Source organism: Cydia pomonella, chromosome 10 (assembly GCF_033807575.1).
Source record: "Cydia pomonella isolate Wapato2018A chromosome 10, ilCydPomo1, whole genome shotgun sequence".
NCBI classification, from domain to species: domain Eukaryota; kingdom Metazoa; phylum Arthropoda; class Insecta; order Lepidoptera; family Tortricidae; genus Cydia; species Cydia pomonella.
In genome coordinates this window covers 1,061,885-1,077,020 of record NC_084712.1, presented here as the reverse complement: position 1 = coordinate 1,077,020, position 15,136 = coordinate 1,061,885, and the positions used below count along the sequence as shown (strand labels likewise).

Below are 15,136 nucleotides of genomic sequence, written 5' to 3'. Positions count from 1 at the left end.
TTTTTGGCACTTTTTTCGTATCGATATTTTCAGACGTGACCATAACTACACTGCATTTGTAACAAGGTAGGATCGATACGGAAGAAATAAAAGGAAACATGACACGCATACTATATGCACATTTTAAGCTTAATACAATTAATATAGGAAATTGAGATTTATTTATTGATAATTTACGTTATTTGATATTGTTTTGGAATTAATTGCTTAATTATTTCTTAGTTTTTAGGTATTTTGGGATTTAGATCAGTATAATAACTTATTACTTATTTGCATGTGTAGGCCTGTCTGTAGCCACGTAACCATAGCTTTATCTAAAGTAACGTGGAAATCATTTATAATATCTATACATTTCTGTGTTAATAATATTGTATAAGCATGAGAACGCCACATTTTCGAACCCAAAATCGAATACGGCACTCAGTATCGAAAAATTTACACATACTCGTAGGTATAACTAATCCTACATACTATACCTCTCGCGTCGAGTGAGACTTCATTTTAGTATGGAGTAGCTGCCAGGTAAAATGTTGGTAGACATTTTTTTTAAGTTGAGCACATTCTTTTTTTTTTTTTAATTAAGCGACACTGAAGGAACTGTCATAGGGACCATCATTGGACGCGAGGGCTGTTCCTCATACCGCAGCTATAGGTTAGTTAATCTAGGCAGTCTAGATGGAATATTTACGATAATGGCCACGCAGCAAGGCCAAGTGCTTGTCATCGGCCCACAACTTGGACAATATTTTAAAGCCTGTTGTGAAATATTCTTGTTTAATTATATTTATAATGACAAAGCAAGAGTGAACGGGCTTTTACATAACTGATGCTCTAATAGCGGTCGGTTGCACCGAACCATCTGTTCGATAAAGTTCTATTCCAATATGATGTAAGGTACATATGGTACAATTTTTTTTTGCATATTCATATTCCTTTATTGATAAAATTACAAACAAAGCATACAAAATATATATATTATATGTGTATTATATGTATATTTTGGCATATAGCGTATTTTCTATTTGATACTTATTAATCATTAAAAAATGGAAAATATCATTTTTTTTTACTAGACACCAAGTAAAAAAAAATGTCCCTTTCCATTTTTTACCGATGACGTAAAAATGGATAGAATCCTTTGCGTTATGACACAATAATTTGACAAAAAATATTTTACGTGTTCGTATTGGTTAGGCTTGTTCGTATGCCGTTTAATAATATTATCATGCAAATAAAGTATCGAGTTTGGTCGTTAGGTACTTTGCCGACTTGCAGCTGCCGAGGCTCAGCGCTCAGTTCGTCTAAATTGGCTTGTCAAGTTGTCAGCCACCTGAACCAACCCCGCTGGCTAATTTCACCATAAACAGTCACATGTGGTGTCAAAAGAATGATGTCTGTAGTTAAAGTAACTTATTTCACGCCATACAGGAAATGAATAACTAAAGTTATTGAACAGCCGTAGGGCGAAGTCATGTTGGAAACGAATTATATTTATTAAATCGTAAATATCTTCAATACAAAGAAAATGTAACAATAATTTTTCAATAGTAGGCTTTATTTGACAGTTCAAATAAAAAACTGTTTTGAGTGGCCAGAACCTGATCCTGGTCTTTAAGTGAATTTTGAAATGATTTTGAATTTTGAACACTATGAATTTGGCACGTAAAAATGGTAGAAGTCACAACGCACAATTCTTAAATTGTCTGCAATACGACCACATACCACATCTCGAAATAGTATCCTTTAAAAAAATGTTGCCCATGTGATGGCCGTATTGCAGGCACACATGCAAATTGGTTGTCGTGTGTATTTCATTGCCATTTCTAAATTGTAATTTATTGTGACGGCAAGAATCAAATGTGGGTATTTGTTCACGAAATCACTTACGGATCCTTAAACTCGAGTGAAGATACCAAATACTTACCATCGTCTTCTATTCTAGACTGATATAGTGATAACCGACAACGTCTACTGGAGACAATGGAATTGATAACGAATGATATAATTTAAGTGAATATGATTGGTTTATCTGATACTTCGATATTGACTGATAACATCGATGTTCCGACTCATACGGCTCGTACTTAGGTACCTACATATGAATGAAGCATTCATCCATGGGACATGTTTTAAATAGGTATTATTTTTGCATTTTTTATTTAAGTGGGCTTTTTTCTTAACTACTGCTCATATGCCGCCAGCATCCTTGGTACAATGCCTCAAGGGCCTCTTTTAGATATAAGCTAGTTATAGTATTCATCTGTATATATCCATTATGTATATTGTTATTGTCAATAACTACTGCTCATTAAATTACTTGTAATTTGATGCAATAGATAGGTACCTAACTAGGTACAAAATGAAAAGATATGTGCTTGTTTCTATAAACTTAACTGCCAGCTTTGGCAATAATCCTTTTAAAATCATGCTATTTATTGGTCAATTCAATATTATTTCGATCAATATCGAACCCATAATAAAACGATACATCCATAATGAATCGCTTTATTATACTTTCATACATAACCAGTCAATGTAATTGCCTCCATTGATTAAAATAAATTGTTCGTACGCGCATAACACGATTCTTCTTTCTCAGGGCCGGCGTCATTCTGTCATCCGGACGGCGCGGCGGCCATGACGGTGCTCTGCGACGACCGGCCCGCCCCGCTGGCGTGGCCGGCCCCGCCTGCGCCGCCGTCCGCGCCCCTCTGGCAGTACCCCGGTAAGCCCCACCTCCTATACGCTTCTGCGAGCCTGGTAACTACGCGCCAACTGCATTGCGAGACCGCCGCGGCAGCGCCGGTGCCTTTCCGAAGGACCCCGTTGAGTCATGCTGCTTTGGTAGTGGCATTGCAACTGAATTTGTCCGGTCAATAGTTGTTGACATTCCATCCGGCCTTTGGTATAAACCGGCCGAGTTAAGAAGACTTCATATCAAAAGAACTCCTATTGAAAGTGAGGGGTATTGTACGCGGTCGGTTTACGCGCTGACGCGTTTGCGCGCTACTTTGGCGCCTCGCGTGAACTCTTTCAAAACTTTTTAATTGTTTCTTCATTCTTTGAATTCATAATTGTTGGGTTTTTATTGAGGTAATCTGACGCTCGTTTATTACGAGCGCGTTCTTTATAAATCTCGGTTTTATTTGTTTGAATACGAATGCATAATAAATTAGGCACTGGATCGTTTTACTGCATAAAACTAAACTACTCTGCGTTTCTGAGGCCCGAGTGATTTTAATCTTGATCTATCCATCAAGAAGGAGATGAATGGCGTAGTTAGATAATCTGTATTTTTTTTCTGCGAAGATATCGTAGTCGTCAGATTTAATACTCGGCGTATCGGTTTTATACTTTTACAATGTATGTATATTATTTCCCACGAATAAACTTAAATTTGAGGTCTAGGTAGAAGTTAGAAATATGTAAACCTCTAATGGTAATGTTATTAAAGGTGTTAAAAGTTGTTTCCCAACAAAAGTTACTAACGTAGTACTTAAGTATATTAAAGGAGTATTTTCATGATAGTTGATTATGATTATAGGTTTACTATTCAGATCACGTTGAATAAAGTATGAACATTATTTAGGGCAACTATCCCCTGGGCCATACACATAAGGTTTACGATATAATACAGTACAAATGCTCTTTATTGCACTACCTTAAAATAACATTTACAGAGAGACATCCATAATACATGAGGACAGAGGTGACAACAGGCGGTCTTATCGCTAAAGAGCGATCTCTACCAGACAAGCTTTATTATTTATTTACTTCATAATTAAAAAACAAAAACCTACAAACTCAATTTGCCTTCATAAGTTTCTTCATGAATAGTACATTTACCCAACACTATTCACAATTTAATTTTCATAAAGTAGGACAAATACCGTAGACTCTTTACGGTTAGCGATTTGTAGGTACATACTCGTATTTCCTAAGCTTATAAAATAAAACAGAACGTAAGATACGTACTTTATATCTAAATATTATCTTCTTCTACGAATCACGAAACCGGTTTTGAAGATCAACACGTAACGTTATTTTTGGATAAGTATGTAATTAGTTCCGACTGCTTAGCTCTTTAAATGCACCTTATAGATATATCTAAAAATTATGTTCTTCTACGAATCACGAGACCGGTTTTGAAGATCAACACGTACTTACGTTAGTACTGTTAGCTAATATTCATCATTCGCTTGCCCTTATCCCATTCATTTGGGGTCGGCGCAGCATGTCTTTTTCTTCCATATCTTTCTGTCACCCGTCATCTCATCATTCACTCGCGTTCGTTTCATGTCATCTCTCACACAATCCATCCACCTTTTCCTAGGTTTTCCTCTCCCGTTCCATCCCTCCACATTCATTCGTAATACCTTTCTCGTCACATGACTTTCATCCCTCCGCATCACATGCCCATACCACGCTAGGCGATTCGCTCTTACTTTATCTATTATGGGTGCAACTTTCAGGCTTCCTCTTATATACTCATTCCTTATCCTATCCATTCTTGTCACACCACACATCCATCTTAACATTCTCATTTCCGCTACGTGCAATCTCTTTTCATCCGTCACTTTTAGGGCCCAACACTCTGATCCATACATGACGACAGGTCTTGTGATGGCTTTATAAATTTTACCCTAGCTAATATTATTTTTAGAAAAAATGGTTTTTGGATAAGTATGTAATTAGTTCCGACTGCTTGGCTCTTTAAATGCACCTTATAGATATATCTAAAAATTATGTTCTTCTACGAATCACGAGACCGGTTTTGAAGATCAACACGTACTTACGTTAGTACTGTTAGTAGATATTATTTTTAGAAAAAATGGTTTTTGGATAAGTATGTAATTAGTTCCGACTACTTGGCTCTTTAAATGCACCTTATAGATATATCTAAATATTATCTTCTACGAATCACGAGACCGGTTTTGAAGATCAACACGTAACGTTAGTACTGTTAGTAGATATTATTTTTAGAAAAAATGGTTTTTGGATAAGTATGTAATTAGTTCCGACTGCTTGGCTCTTCTTTACATGCGCCTTATAGATATATCTAAATATTATCTTCTTCTACGAATCACGAGACCGGTTTTGAAGATCCACACGTACTTACGTTAGTACTATTAGTAGATATTATTTTTAGAAAAAATGGTTTTTGGATAAGTAATTAGTTCCGAATGCGGGCTCCTTTTAATTCAGTTTTTCCTATCTACCAAATGGGTCTCGTGGTTTAACAAATTTAGTTTTATTTAGTTAGGGCAAAGGGTTCCTTCCTACGGTTGATTATGTGCGGTTTCTCTGTCACAAGATTGCAGTTGCTTCTCACAGCAGTACCGTTAAATAACCTAACTATTAGGTATTCCTGAAGTTTACGAGTATGCAATATACACGGTGCTCACGAGCAACCCGAAAGATTTTAACCACGTACTTCTGAGGCCAAAAGAAGGAAAAAATGTTTTTGAGTTTCAGTAAATTTCGCCAAAAAAAAATTTTTTTGTTTTTTTTTTTTTTTCCAAGTTTTGAACGTTAATGTTATGGTAAAACTGGCACTGAAAAAATTTTTTTACGATATTTCTTGTAAAAACTGGTTCTTGCAAAGGTTACTTGTCATTTTTTGACATCTATCAATAAGGATATTTAGACTACGCCCCATAATGGCATCATCGCGATGAAAAAGGCATTTTGCACTAAGTTACGATAAGAAGATGTTTTTTTTTACATTGGTATTAACTCTGAAACTAGGCGAAATCCAGAAAAGTTTATATGACATTTTAGTCTCTAAATGTGATCAGTAATACACTGTTAAAATCTTTTGGGATCCTTGTGAGCACCGTGTATAATTAGGATATGGTTTACGATTCATCAGTCAAAATCTGACCAGGAGGTCCATTTTTGAATTTCGACCGTTCGATTTCCACTTATTAAAATTACTAGCATTTAGATTATGCTAATATAATTGAAAACGAATGGTCAATACCACTAGATCTCCAATTTCGCCTAAATAGTATTTCGCCGTTTACCTACCACAGATTTTCGAGTGACGAAATCGAGCGCTCTAATTTCAAAAATCGGCCTACTAGCATGATTTGTATTCTCGCATGCGACTCCAACTCAGTACCTAAGGGCTCATTTACACGGTGCGAGACTTCGCATGCGAGTTTCATTACATTGGTGACCAGAAGCGCTGGTGGCCTAGCGGTAAGAGCGTGCGACTTGCAATCCGGAGGTCGCGGGTTCAAACCCCGGCTCGTACCAATGAGTTTTTCGGAACTTATGTACGAAATATCATTTGATATTTACCAGTCGCTTTTCGGTGAAGGAAAAACATCGTGAGGAAACCGGACTAATCCCAACAAGGCCTAGTTTATCCTCTGGGTTGGAAGGTCTGATGGCAGTCGCTTTCGTAAAAACTAGTGCCTACGCCAAATCTTGGGATTAGTTGTCAAGCGGACCCCAGGCTCCCATGAGCCGTGGCAAATGCCGGGACAACGCGAGGAAGAAGAAGAGCGGTATTTGATCGGTCGCCGAATTAGTTGTAACCTCATATAGGGTTGAGTCGGTCAGGACCGAAGAACTAAAAGGAATGAAATCCCATCACGGACCGAAAGGAACTAGTTCATCTTAAGCGCTCTTAATCGGTCTCGGTCCTTTAGTTCAGTAGTCGGTACATCGGTACCTAGTACCAAATCGGTCGGGAGCGAATGATCGGAATGAGTCAAGGTCAAGAAAGTCGCTCTCTCACGCTCTCACTCTGTTTATTTGCGAGCGAGAGCAAGATACATACCTAGTCATCCTCATTCAGATCTCGAGATTTGCTCCTGAACTAAAGGAACTAAAAGAGCGAACTAGTTCGTTTGACCGATTGACCGAGATCGGAGCGCTCTTTTTAAAGACCGAGAGGGCACAACTCTCCTCAATAGTCCGCAATGTAACTAAAATCGCATGCGAGTTCGCGTGCCGTCTAAATCGGCCCTTAATAGTTCAAGTCGCGCTAGAAGTATGGAGTCGCGTGCATCGCAAGTCATCCTAACTGGTCTGTTGTTTCCGTTTTCACAGCAATAGGCAATGTTATACCGAGGTTTATAAGGTTAATCGAGGTTTTCGTAGCAATGTGCCTTCGATTTTCAAAAACAGCAGTTCCTATGAGATGTTCTCGCGATTTTCTACATGATTATTGCCAAATATTCTTACATTTAGGTAGTTTCGATTTATATGACATTTGAAATAGACGCGCCAATGAGACAGCTAAATGAAAGTCAACAGTGAAGAAAATTGAGTAATAATCCCTATAATCTGAACGGAAACTTCCTAAGTAGAAACTTGGGTGAGATCTCATGAATGAATGTTTCCAGATTTTTTCGGAAATTTTGAGATAATTTTTTATATATTTTTTTTTATATTATAGGACATTATTACACAAATTGACTAAGTCCCACAGTAAGCTCAATAAGGCTTGTGTTGAGGGTACTTAGACAACGATATATATAATATATAAATATTACTTAAATACATAGAAAACACCCATGACTCAAGAACAAATATTCATGCTCATCACACGAATAAATACCCTTACCAGGATTTGAACCCGGGACTATCAGCTTCGTAGGCAGGGTCACTACCCACTAGGCCAAACCGGTCGGCAAAAATGTCCTGCAACATGCACGTTGCTAGGTTGTTGTTGGTTCGATCAAGACCGAACATCATTAAAATCTGAAGGCACGTTAGAGCTACATTTATTCAGCTCCAAAGCATTTGGAAGTAGGTAGATTGTATTCAATCGTATGGCATTATATTATGAGACAAATCATAAATCTAACTCCAGGTAATTAATCCAAATGAGAGCTTTGCCGTTTGTGTTGTGAGGTCTTCCAGGGGCTTTCAGTATACCGAGTAGATGGGCATTCTTGGAAAATATGCCGGAAATCCGTGGTCTCTGCCTACCCCTCCGGGAAATAGGCGTGATTATATGTATGTATGTATGCCGGATACTCTGATACCACAGTGACAGGCAGGAGACTCCACTCAGCCGCAACTTTATTTATATGGGGCACAGCGACCATGGCCGGTGCGCAATCTATTAAGGTTACACCATGTCCGCCTCGGCAGTCATCAACTTTGCGTTGTCCTGGCATTTTGCCCCGGCTCATGGGAGCCTCGGGTCCACTTGGCAACTAATCCCAAGAATTAGCGTAGGCAATAGTTTCTAGGAAAGCAACTGCCATCTGACCTTCCAACCCAGAGGGTAAACTAGGCCTTATTAGCAGAGATGTGACTTATTTGAAATACTTGTATTTAAAATGCAAATACAAAATGCAAAATACCTATTTTGTATTTTGTATTTAAATACCTTTTAAAGAAAACTATTTAGTATTTTATTTCAAATAGTTTTTGGGACCTATTTTCTATTTTCAAAATACAAAATACTTTTTATTAGGTAAAGTAAGTAGGAGTTACAATCTCTTCTGACGTTACAATCCTTGCAACTCTCTCATTCTTTTATGGCGAGCGGTCTGGCCTAGTGGGTAGTGGCCCTGCCTATGAAGCCGATGGTTCCGGGTTCAAATCCTGGTATGGGCATTTATTTGTGCGATGAACACAGATATTTGTTCCTGAGTCATTGATGTTTTCTATGTTTTTTTTAGTTTATTTATTCACTATGAATTTTTTGAAACAGGGTTTAACACAATAAGCCACTATTGAAAACCTCTAGGGTTTATGTAGGTAATAGTTGGCGAAATCGCGCGGACCGATCCGCGTTTGCTTAATACTATTATTACATACTTAGTTATGTTTTCCTGTCGAAGCTGTTATTGTATCTATCGTTTAAATATCGACCTTATGTATATGTATTTAAGTATTTATAAATATTTATATATATCATTGTCTAGTACCCACAACACAAGCCTTAATGAGCTTATTGCTGTGGGACTTAGTCAATTTGTGTAATAATGTCCTATAATATTTATTTATTATTTTAACATGGAACTGGTGAATCTGTTTAGTAATGCCGCAAATAGAGCGTAGCGAGAGATTAAAAATGTGGAATCTTAAGCGTTGCAAAGGTTTCAAGGCACGAGAGGTAAACAAACTTTTCTGCCCTGGTGAAACACAAACGAGACGTTTTCACCAACCAACGAAAGGTATATACTAGCTGTAAAACATTACAAATCTAAATTAATACTTTTAATAATTGACCGTTAATAACCATCACTTAAAAGTCCATTCAACCGGTAAACATGAGGAGACACAAAATTTGCACTCTAGAGGACTGATATACACACTATTTTTAAAGAATAAAGAATGCATTTCCAACTTGTAAATTCCGAGCAATACTAACTTTTTAAATCAGACTAGGTATTCACTACTTAAAGAGTACCTTTTATCGCAAAGTATTTGTATTTTAAAAAAGTATTTTGAAAATACCTATTTTGTATTTAGTATTTTAAATACAAATTTGAAAACTATTTTGTATTTTGCATTTGAAATAGTATATCAAGGAAGTATTTGTATTTTGTATTTAAATACTTTTTATAAACTATTTTTCCCATCTCTGCTTATTAGGATTAGTCCGGTTTCCTCATGATGTTTTCCTTCACCGAAAAGCGACTGGTAAATATCAAATGACATTTCGTACATAAGTTCCGAAAAACTCATTGGTACGAGCCGGGGTTTGCAATTCGCATGCTTCCTAGACCACCAACGCTTGTCCGCCTCGGCAGTAACGCAACTAATTTTTTTTAATACTACGTCTGTGGCAAATAAGCATACGGCCCGCCTGATGGTAAGCAGTCTCCGTAGCCTTCAGAGGAGTCACATGTGTGTTGCCGACCCTAGCATCTCCCCCTCCCCCCGTTGAGCTCTGGCAACCTTACTCACCGGCAGGAACACAACACTATGAGTAGAGTCTAGTGTTATTTGGCTGCGATTTTCTGTAAGGTGGAGGTACTTCCCCAGTTGGGCTCTGCTCTAGATCTGGAATGACATCCGCTGTGCTGAGCCCTACCGCACAACGCGAGATGACATTCACAGTGCCCATACCTCACTTAAAAATTTCTTACCCGGAATAATCCCCGATCCAAACTTTCCATCCATTGCCGTAGTTCGCAGTTGCATTGACTCCCGATTAGCGCAGGCAGGCAGATACCAAATTGTTTCCAAACAGGCAAGCAAGGCAGGAATGTAGTTATTGCGCTGATAATAGGTATCAGGAGAATCTACGTAAGATGCTGTCAATAACTAAAGCGCGCACACAGTCTATTTGTATCGGAGTAAATGAGATAGCGCTGTCGCATGTTACTGGGCCTGGGCAAGGGAATAATAAGAAAAAATATTTAAATAAAAAAAAGTGGATTATTAGTGTAATATTTTACTCAACCACGGTTTAGATATTAATGTTTTGAAATTGTGATTTTAATTGCAGACCCATAAGTCAAAACAATAAAGACATAGAACCGTTTAATTGTGATTTTAAGACCAATCTTTGCAATTATTTTCTATCGAGCCGATTTCGTTCAATCATGTATCGAGTACAACCACGGTCTTTGAAATATAATTAATATGAACATATATTTTTCTTACTTGACTAAAACAAATAGTCTTTCTTAAAAAACTGTTTAAGTAACATCAACTTCAAGGACATTGGGTGTTGACAGCCTCTTAAAGTACAACATGCGGTCGACATTTTACGTACAGAAAGGAATCCTGGTTAACTGAGTTTCTTTGAATATGCCAATGCTCGCACCATGATCACCATGCTTAATCAATTTAATATTAAATCGATGTCATGCTTAGTAAACAATTCGAGAAATACACTTATCGCAGAGCAGAAATAGTTACGGACAAGAGCTAGACAAAACATTAAGTATAAAATCCAGGAACATAGGAATGGGAAGTCTAGGTATCAGCAGTACAGTCAGCATCAAAAGTAGCGGATCAAACAACGCTTCAAAAGTATCTACCATTCTGTAACAGCTTAACAAAAAGGGATGGTTCTACATATAGAACAATTAAGACTGAAAAAGATATAGTTTTGAAAGTGAATTTTAGTGATTTATCTATATTTGGAAAAGTTATCCGGAATATCAGATACTTTTGGCGCGTTGTTTCACCCGCTACTTTTGATGCTGACTGTACAAACACTTGATGTGATTCGTGGTAGGTTTAATTCAAGACTGCAAACTACATCTACCCTATGCCCAAATGAGCGTGATCTGTAGGGCTAATATGGTCGTCACTCTATCATTTGTCACCATGCCTGTCACGTTCTAACAAGTATGTAAGCGCGAAAGTGACGGGCATAGTGATAAGTGATAAAAATGGTACCATGCTGCCACCGCTGGGTGTATCCACATTACATATAAATGTACATATATCACAATTAGGTATAAAACGTAAATATAAACCCCCCTTATTCATAAACGTGTACTAAAGTTACGATGCCGCTGATCATCGTTTGTCCCTTTCCATGATACTAATACGTCGGAAAGGGACAAACGATGATCAGCGGCATCTTAGCACACGTTTTAGAACAAGGGGGTAAATGTGTACCTAGGGTACTAACTAAACGTAAAAATAACTATTTTCGTTATTTGTCTCTGTAGGTACAGTCAGCGTCAAATACTTCGTAGCAGTCAAAGTGGCCAAATAGTTCGGTACACCATACTAAATATATGGTGTACCGAACTATTTGGCTACTTTGGTTGCTACAAAGTATTTGACGCTGACTGTACGAGTATATCTCTAATATAACAAAAGAGAGATATTTTTGATACAATTTCAATTTCCGAAATTCGCGGGAGGCTAGAGTTAGACCAAGCTAAGTTGGCGGTAACTTTGATAGTCCAGATGGTGCAAGTGTAATTTTAAACGTCAAACTTCTTTGAGATTGTGACGTTTAAATAACACTTGCACCGTCGCAGCCAACTTGGTTATCTTATCCTTATTTTTAACCTGTTAAATGTTGTCCCTTTCTAACAAATAGTATTATCGCGAAATGTCGGATAAGAAGATTTGACAGTTTATGGAATAACGCCTTCAGTTGCCATAAGGCGCAGTGTAGAAAACTTTTTTTTTTTTATGGTAGAGGAGGCAAACGAGCAGACGGATCACCTGATGATAAGCGATTACCGCCGCCCATGGACACCTGCAACACCAGAGGGGTTGTAAGTGCGTTGCCGGCCTTTAATATGGGAGTACGCTCTTTTCTTGAAGGTTTGAAGGTCGTATCGGTCCGGAAATACCGCTCTAATAAAAAAACTTAACTTTGTTTTACCGAGATTATTAGCGGCTTGCATTGCCGAAATTATGGTTTTAACTTAAAATATGGGTCCAATTCCATTGCTAATTATCCTATAACATATGGTATGGAGCAGACAAATTGAAATAAAATAACTGAGAGTCTTAAATAGATAGAATCTATTGTTGGTTATGAAAACAAGCACGTTAGCGTATAGGTAAAAACGTCGAAACCTCGTTTACTTATCGTCCATACAAAAAGTGTTGTGTTCCTGCCGGTTAGTAAGGTCAGAGCCCATGCCAGAGCTCAACGAGGGGGGGGGGCGGGTTTAGGGTCGGCAACGCGCATGTAACTCCTCTAGAGTTGCAGGCGTACATAGGCTACGGAGACTACTTACTATCAGGCGGGCCGTATGCTTGTTTGCCACCGACGTAGTATAAAAAAAAAGAGATAACGTTTTTCCACTTCTAAATATTTTCTATTCTCCATGATTTCTAGTACCTATGTTATTGAAACAATGAAAAACTAGGTTTATAGGTTTCCTTTTTTTTTGCTAAATAAATAAATATTTTTTCTATAAACCTAGAATATATATTGCGCCGAAGCAATCGACATCAAAATCAAAGTGATTTGTTAAGATTTAGTTTGTGGAAAACGTTTTCTCCCGAAATGGAGTTTCATACCGTTATTTCGTTAGATTTGAATAGTTATTCTTCCCTCTTAAATACCACGTTAGAATATCAAAATTAACGTTATGTTAAACTGCGACCAAAAAATTATAATGAACACACCACTAACGCAACCAGTTTCACACCCGCATCATTCGTTTCACACGCTCCTTGTCACTTCCCTACCATAAATAATCCATGCTAAAAAAAATCATAAAAACTCAAATTATCGATAACCCACGCGTGGGCCAACCCTATTATGCTTAACGCCGCCCGCTGCGCCCCGCCCTTTTTCTTGTCTCAGCCAATCGGAGGCCGCCGTTGCGGTTGAGGCGGGCCGGTGGGGTACGCCTCGAGTGCTGTAGTGTTGTGAATTAGTTTTTTCTGTTTATGTTACACTGGTGGCTCGGCGCGTGATCATGGCGATTGCTGCGTTTGAACGTGACACGCGATTTTTAATTTTTCTTCGTGAAAGCGTGTGGTTAAGAAGTGTTACTAAATTAATATAGTAATTACTTCTATATAGGTATTAAAATTATTATAAAACAGTTGTTTTAATGACAAAAGAAATGGTATTAGCGACTATTTCACACTTGTAGGTACAACATAGGTATGTAAATTGCGGGCGAAGTAGTGCGAGGAAATGTAATAAAATGATAACAGAGCTAAAATGAAATGAGGAACAATCATTTTGCTTGCAGATTTCATGTAAATAATTTAATGCTAAAAATGCTGAAATTACCGGTAGGTACGTACGAGTAAAATTTTGTGTTTCTTCTAAGTTGAGGTCTCTTAATTTCCAGGAAGGATTTTAATTTTGCACATTTACGCGTAAATCGTTTTTTATTGCCTGAAATAAACAAAGTTTGATGCCGTTTTGAAGTAAGTTTTACTATTTATTATAACTTACTATTATGAATATCATAGTTGCGTTAATACGACAAGTCATATAATAGAATAGAAATCATTTATTCAGACAACACATCAAATCAAATAACACTATAACAAATACGGGGCAAAGATAAACAAAACACTAGAAACAGAGATGTGAAGCCGAAATAAGTGTGAATAATCAAGCTAAGCTAACTCTTTAGCGTATTTGATAGCACAGAGTGTGCAAGTGTTATTTTAAACGTCACAAATATCATGATAGAGATTTGACGTTTACTCGTAGTATTCGGCAGCAGCTCGGCAGAGTTTTGGATAGCACAGAGTGTGCATGTATTATTTTTAACGTCGAATCGCCTTGATATTATGACATTTAATATAACACTTGCACACTATGCGCTATCCAAAACTCTGCCGAGCTGCCTCTAAAAACACAAGAACCCCTTCGAGAAAGAGTATTAATAGGGTTACTTATAGTTACTCGTATTCGGAACGGATACGGGACAATGCGTAACTAGTAATGGCGTATTCTACGGCGGTATTCATACGGGATAAAAACGGGACGGGTAAAAATACGGGACGCGATACTTAAATACGGTGACGGTACCGTATATGATTGATTGATTGATCCTTACCGCCGATTTCGACCTAACGACCACTTCGACTCCTAGTTAGCTCGGCGCTCATGCGCCCGAAGATAAATCCCACATTAAATCCGAGGTAAATCCCAACGCCTTTAAAAACAATCTTAAGAAACAGTACCCCTAGTGTAAATTTAATGGACATCATAACGTGACGAACGCGTTTGCGTTAAGTCTCATTTTGTATAGGATTTTAAGTTTCCAAAACGTCCCGCTTGGCGCGCTCTTTCTAAATCCAATACAAAATGAGACTAAACGCAAACGCGTACGTCACGTTTCGAAATCGGTACCCCTAGTGTAAATAAATTCGATTTCGAAACGTGACGTACGCGTTTGCGTTTAGTCTCATTTTGTATTGGATTTAGAAAGAGCGCGCCAAGCGGGACGTTTTGGAAACTCAAAATCCTATACAAAATGAGACTTAACGCAAACGCGTTCGTCACGTTATGATGTCGATCAAATTTACACTAGGGATACTGATTTATTTACACTAGGGGTACTGGTCATTGAAAAATGCTACTATACTGTTAATGAATTCCTAAACGACACCGATGTATGATTTCTATAGAATGTATTGTACTCTATATTACATAATTTTGACACAAATATTGACAAGCACAATTATAAAAGTATTGACATTGCAAATTTAAACTATTTTTATGTTACTTGCATGCAAGAACTGTAATTTTAATAATGTA

At 37.6% G+C, this 15,136-nt stretch overlaps 1 protein-coding gene across 3 annotated transcripts in view; it reads left to right on the top strand.

Moving 5' to 3' along the window:
- Window positions 1-15,136, top strand: part of LOC133521812 (protein winged eye) — a 162,097-nt gene that overhangs the window by 128,735 nt on the left and 18,226 nt on the right. For all 3 annotated transcript variants that reach the window (XM_061856881.1, XM_061856882.1, XM_061856883.1), the window contains exon 8: window positions 2,600-2,725. In XM_061856881.1, coding sequence (XP_061712865.1) covers window positions 2,600-2,725 — 126 coding nt within the window. The remainder of the gene's footprint in view (window positions 1-2,599; window positions 2,726-15,136) is intronic.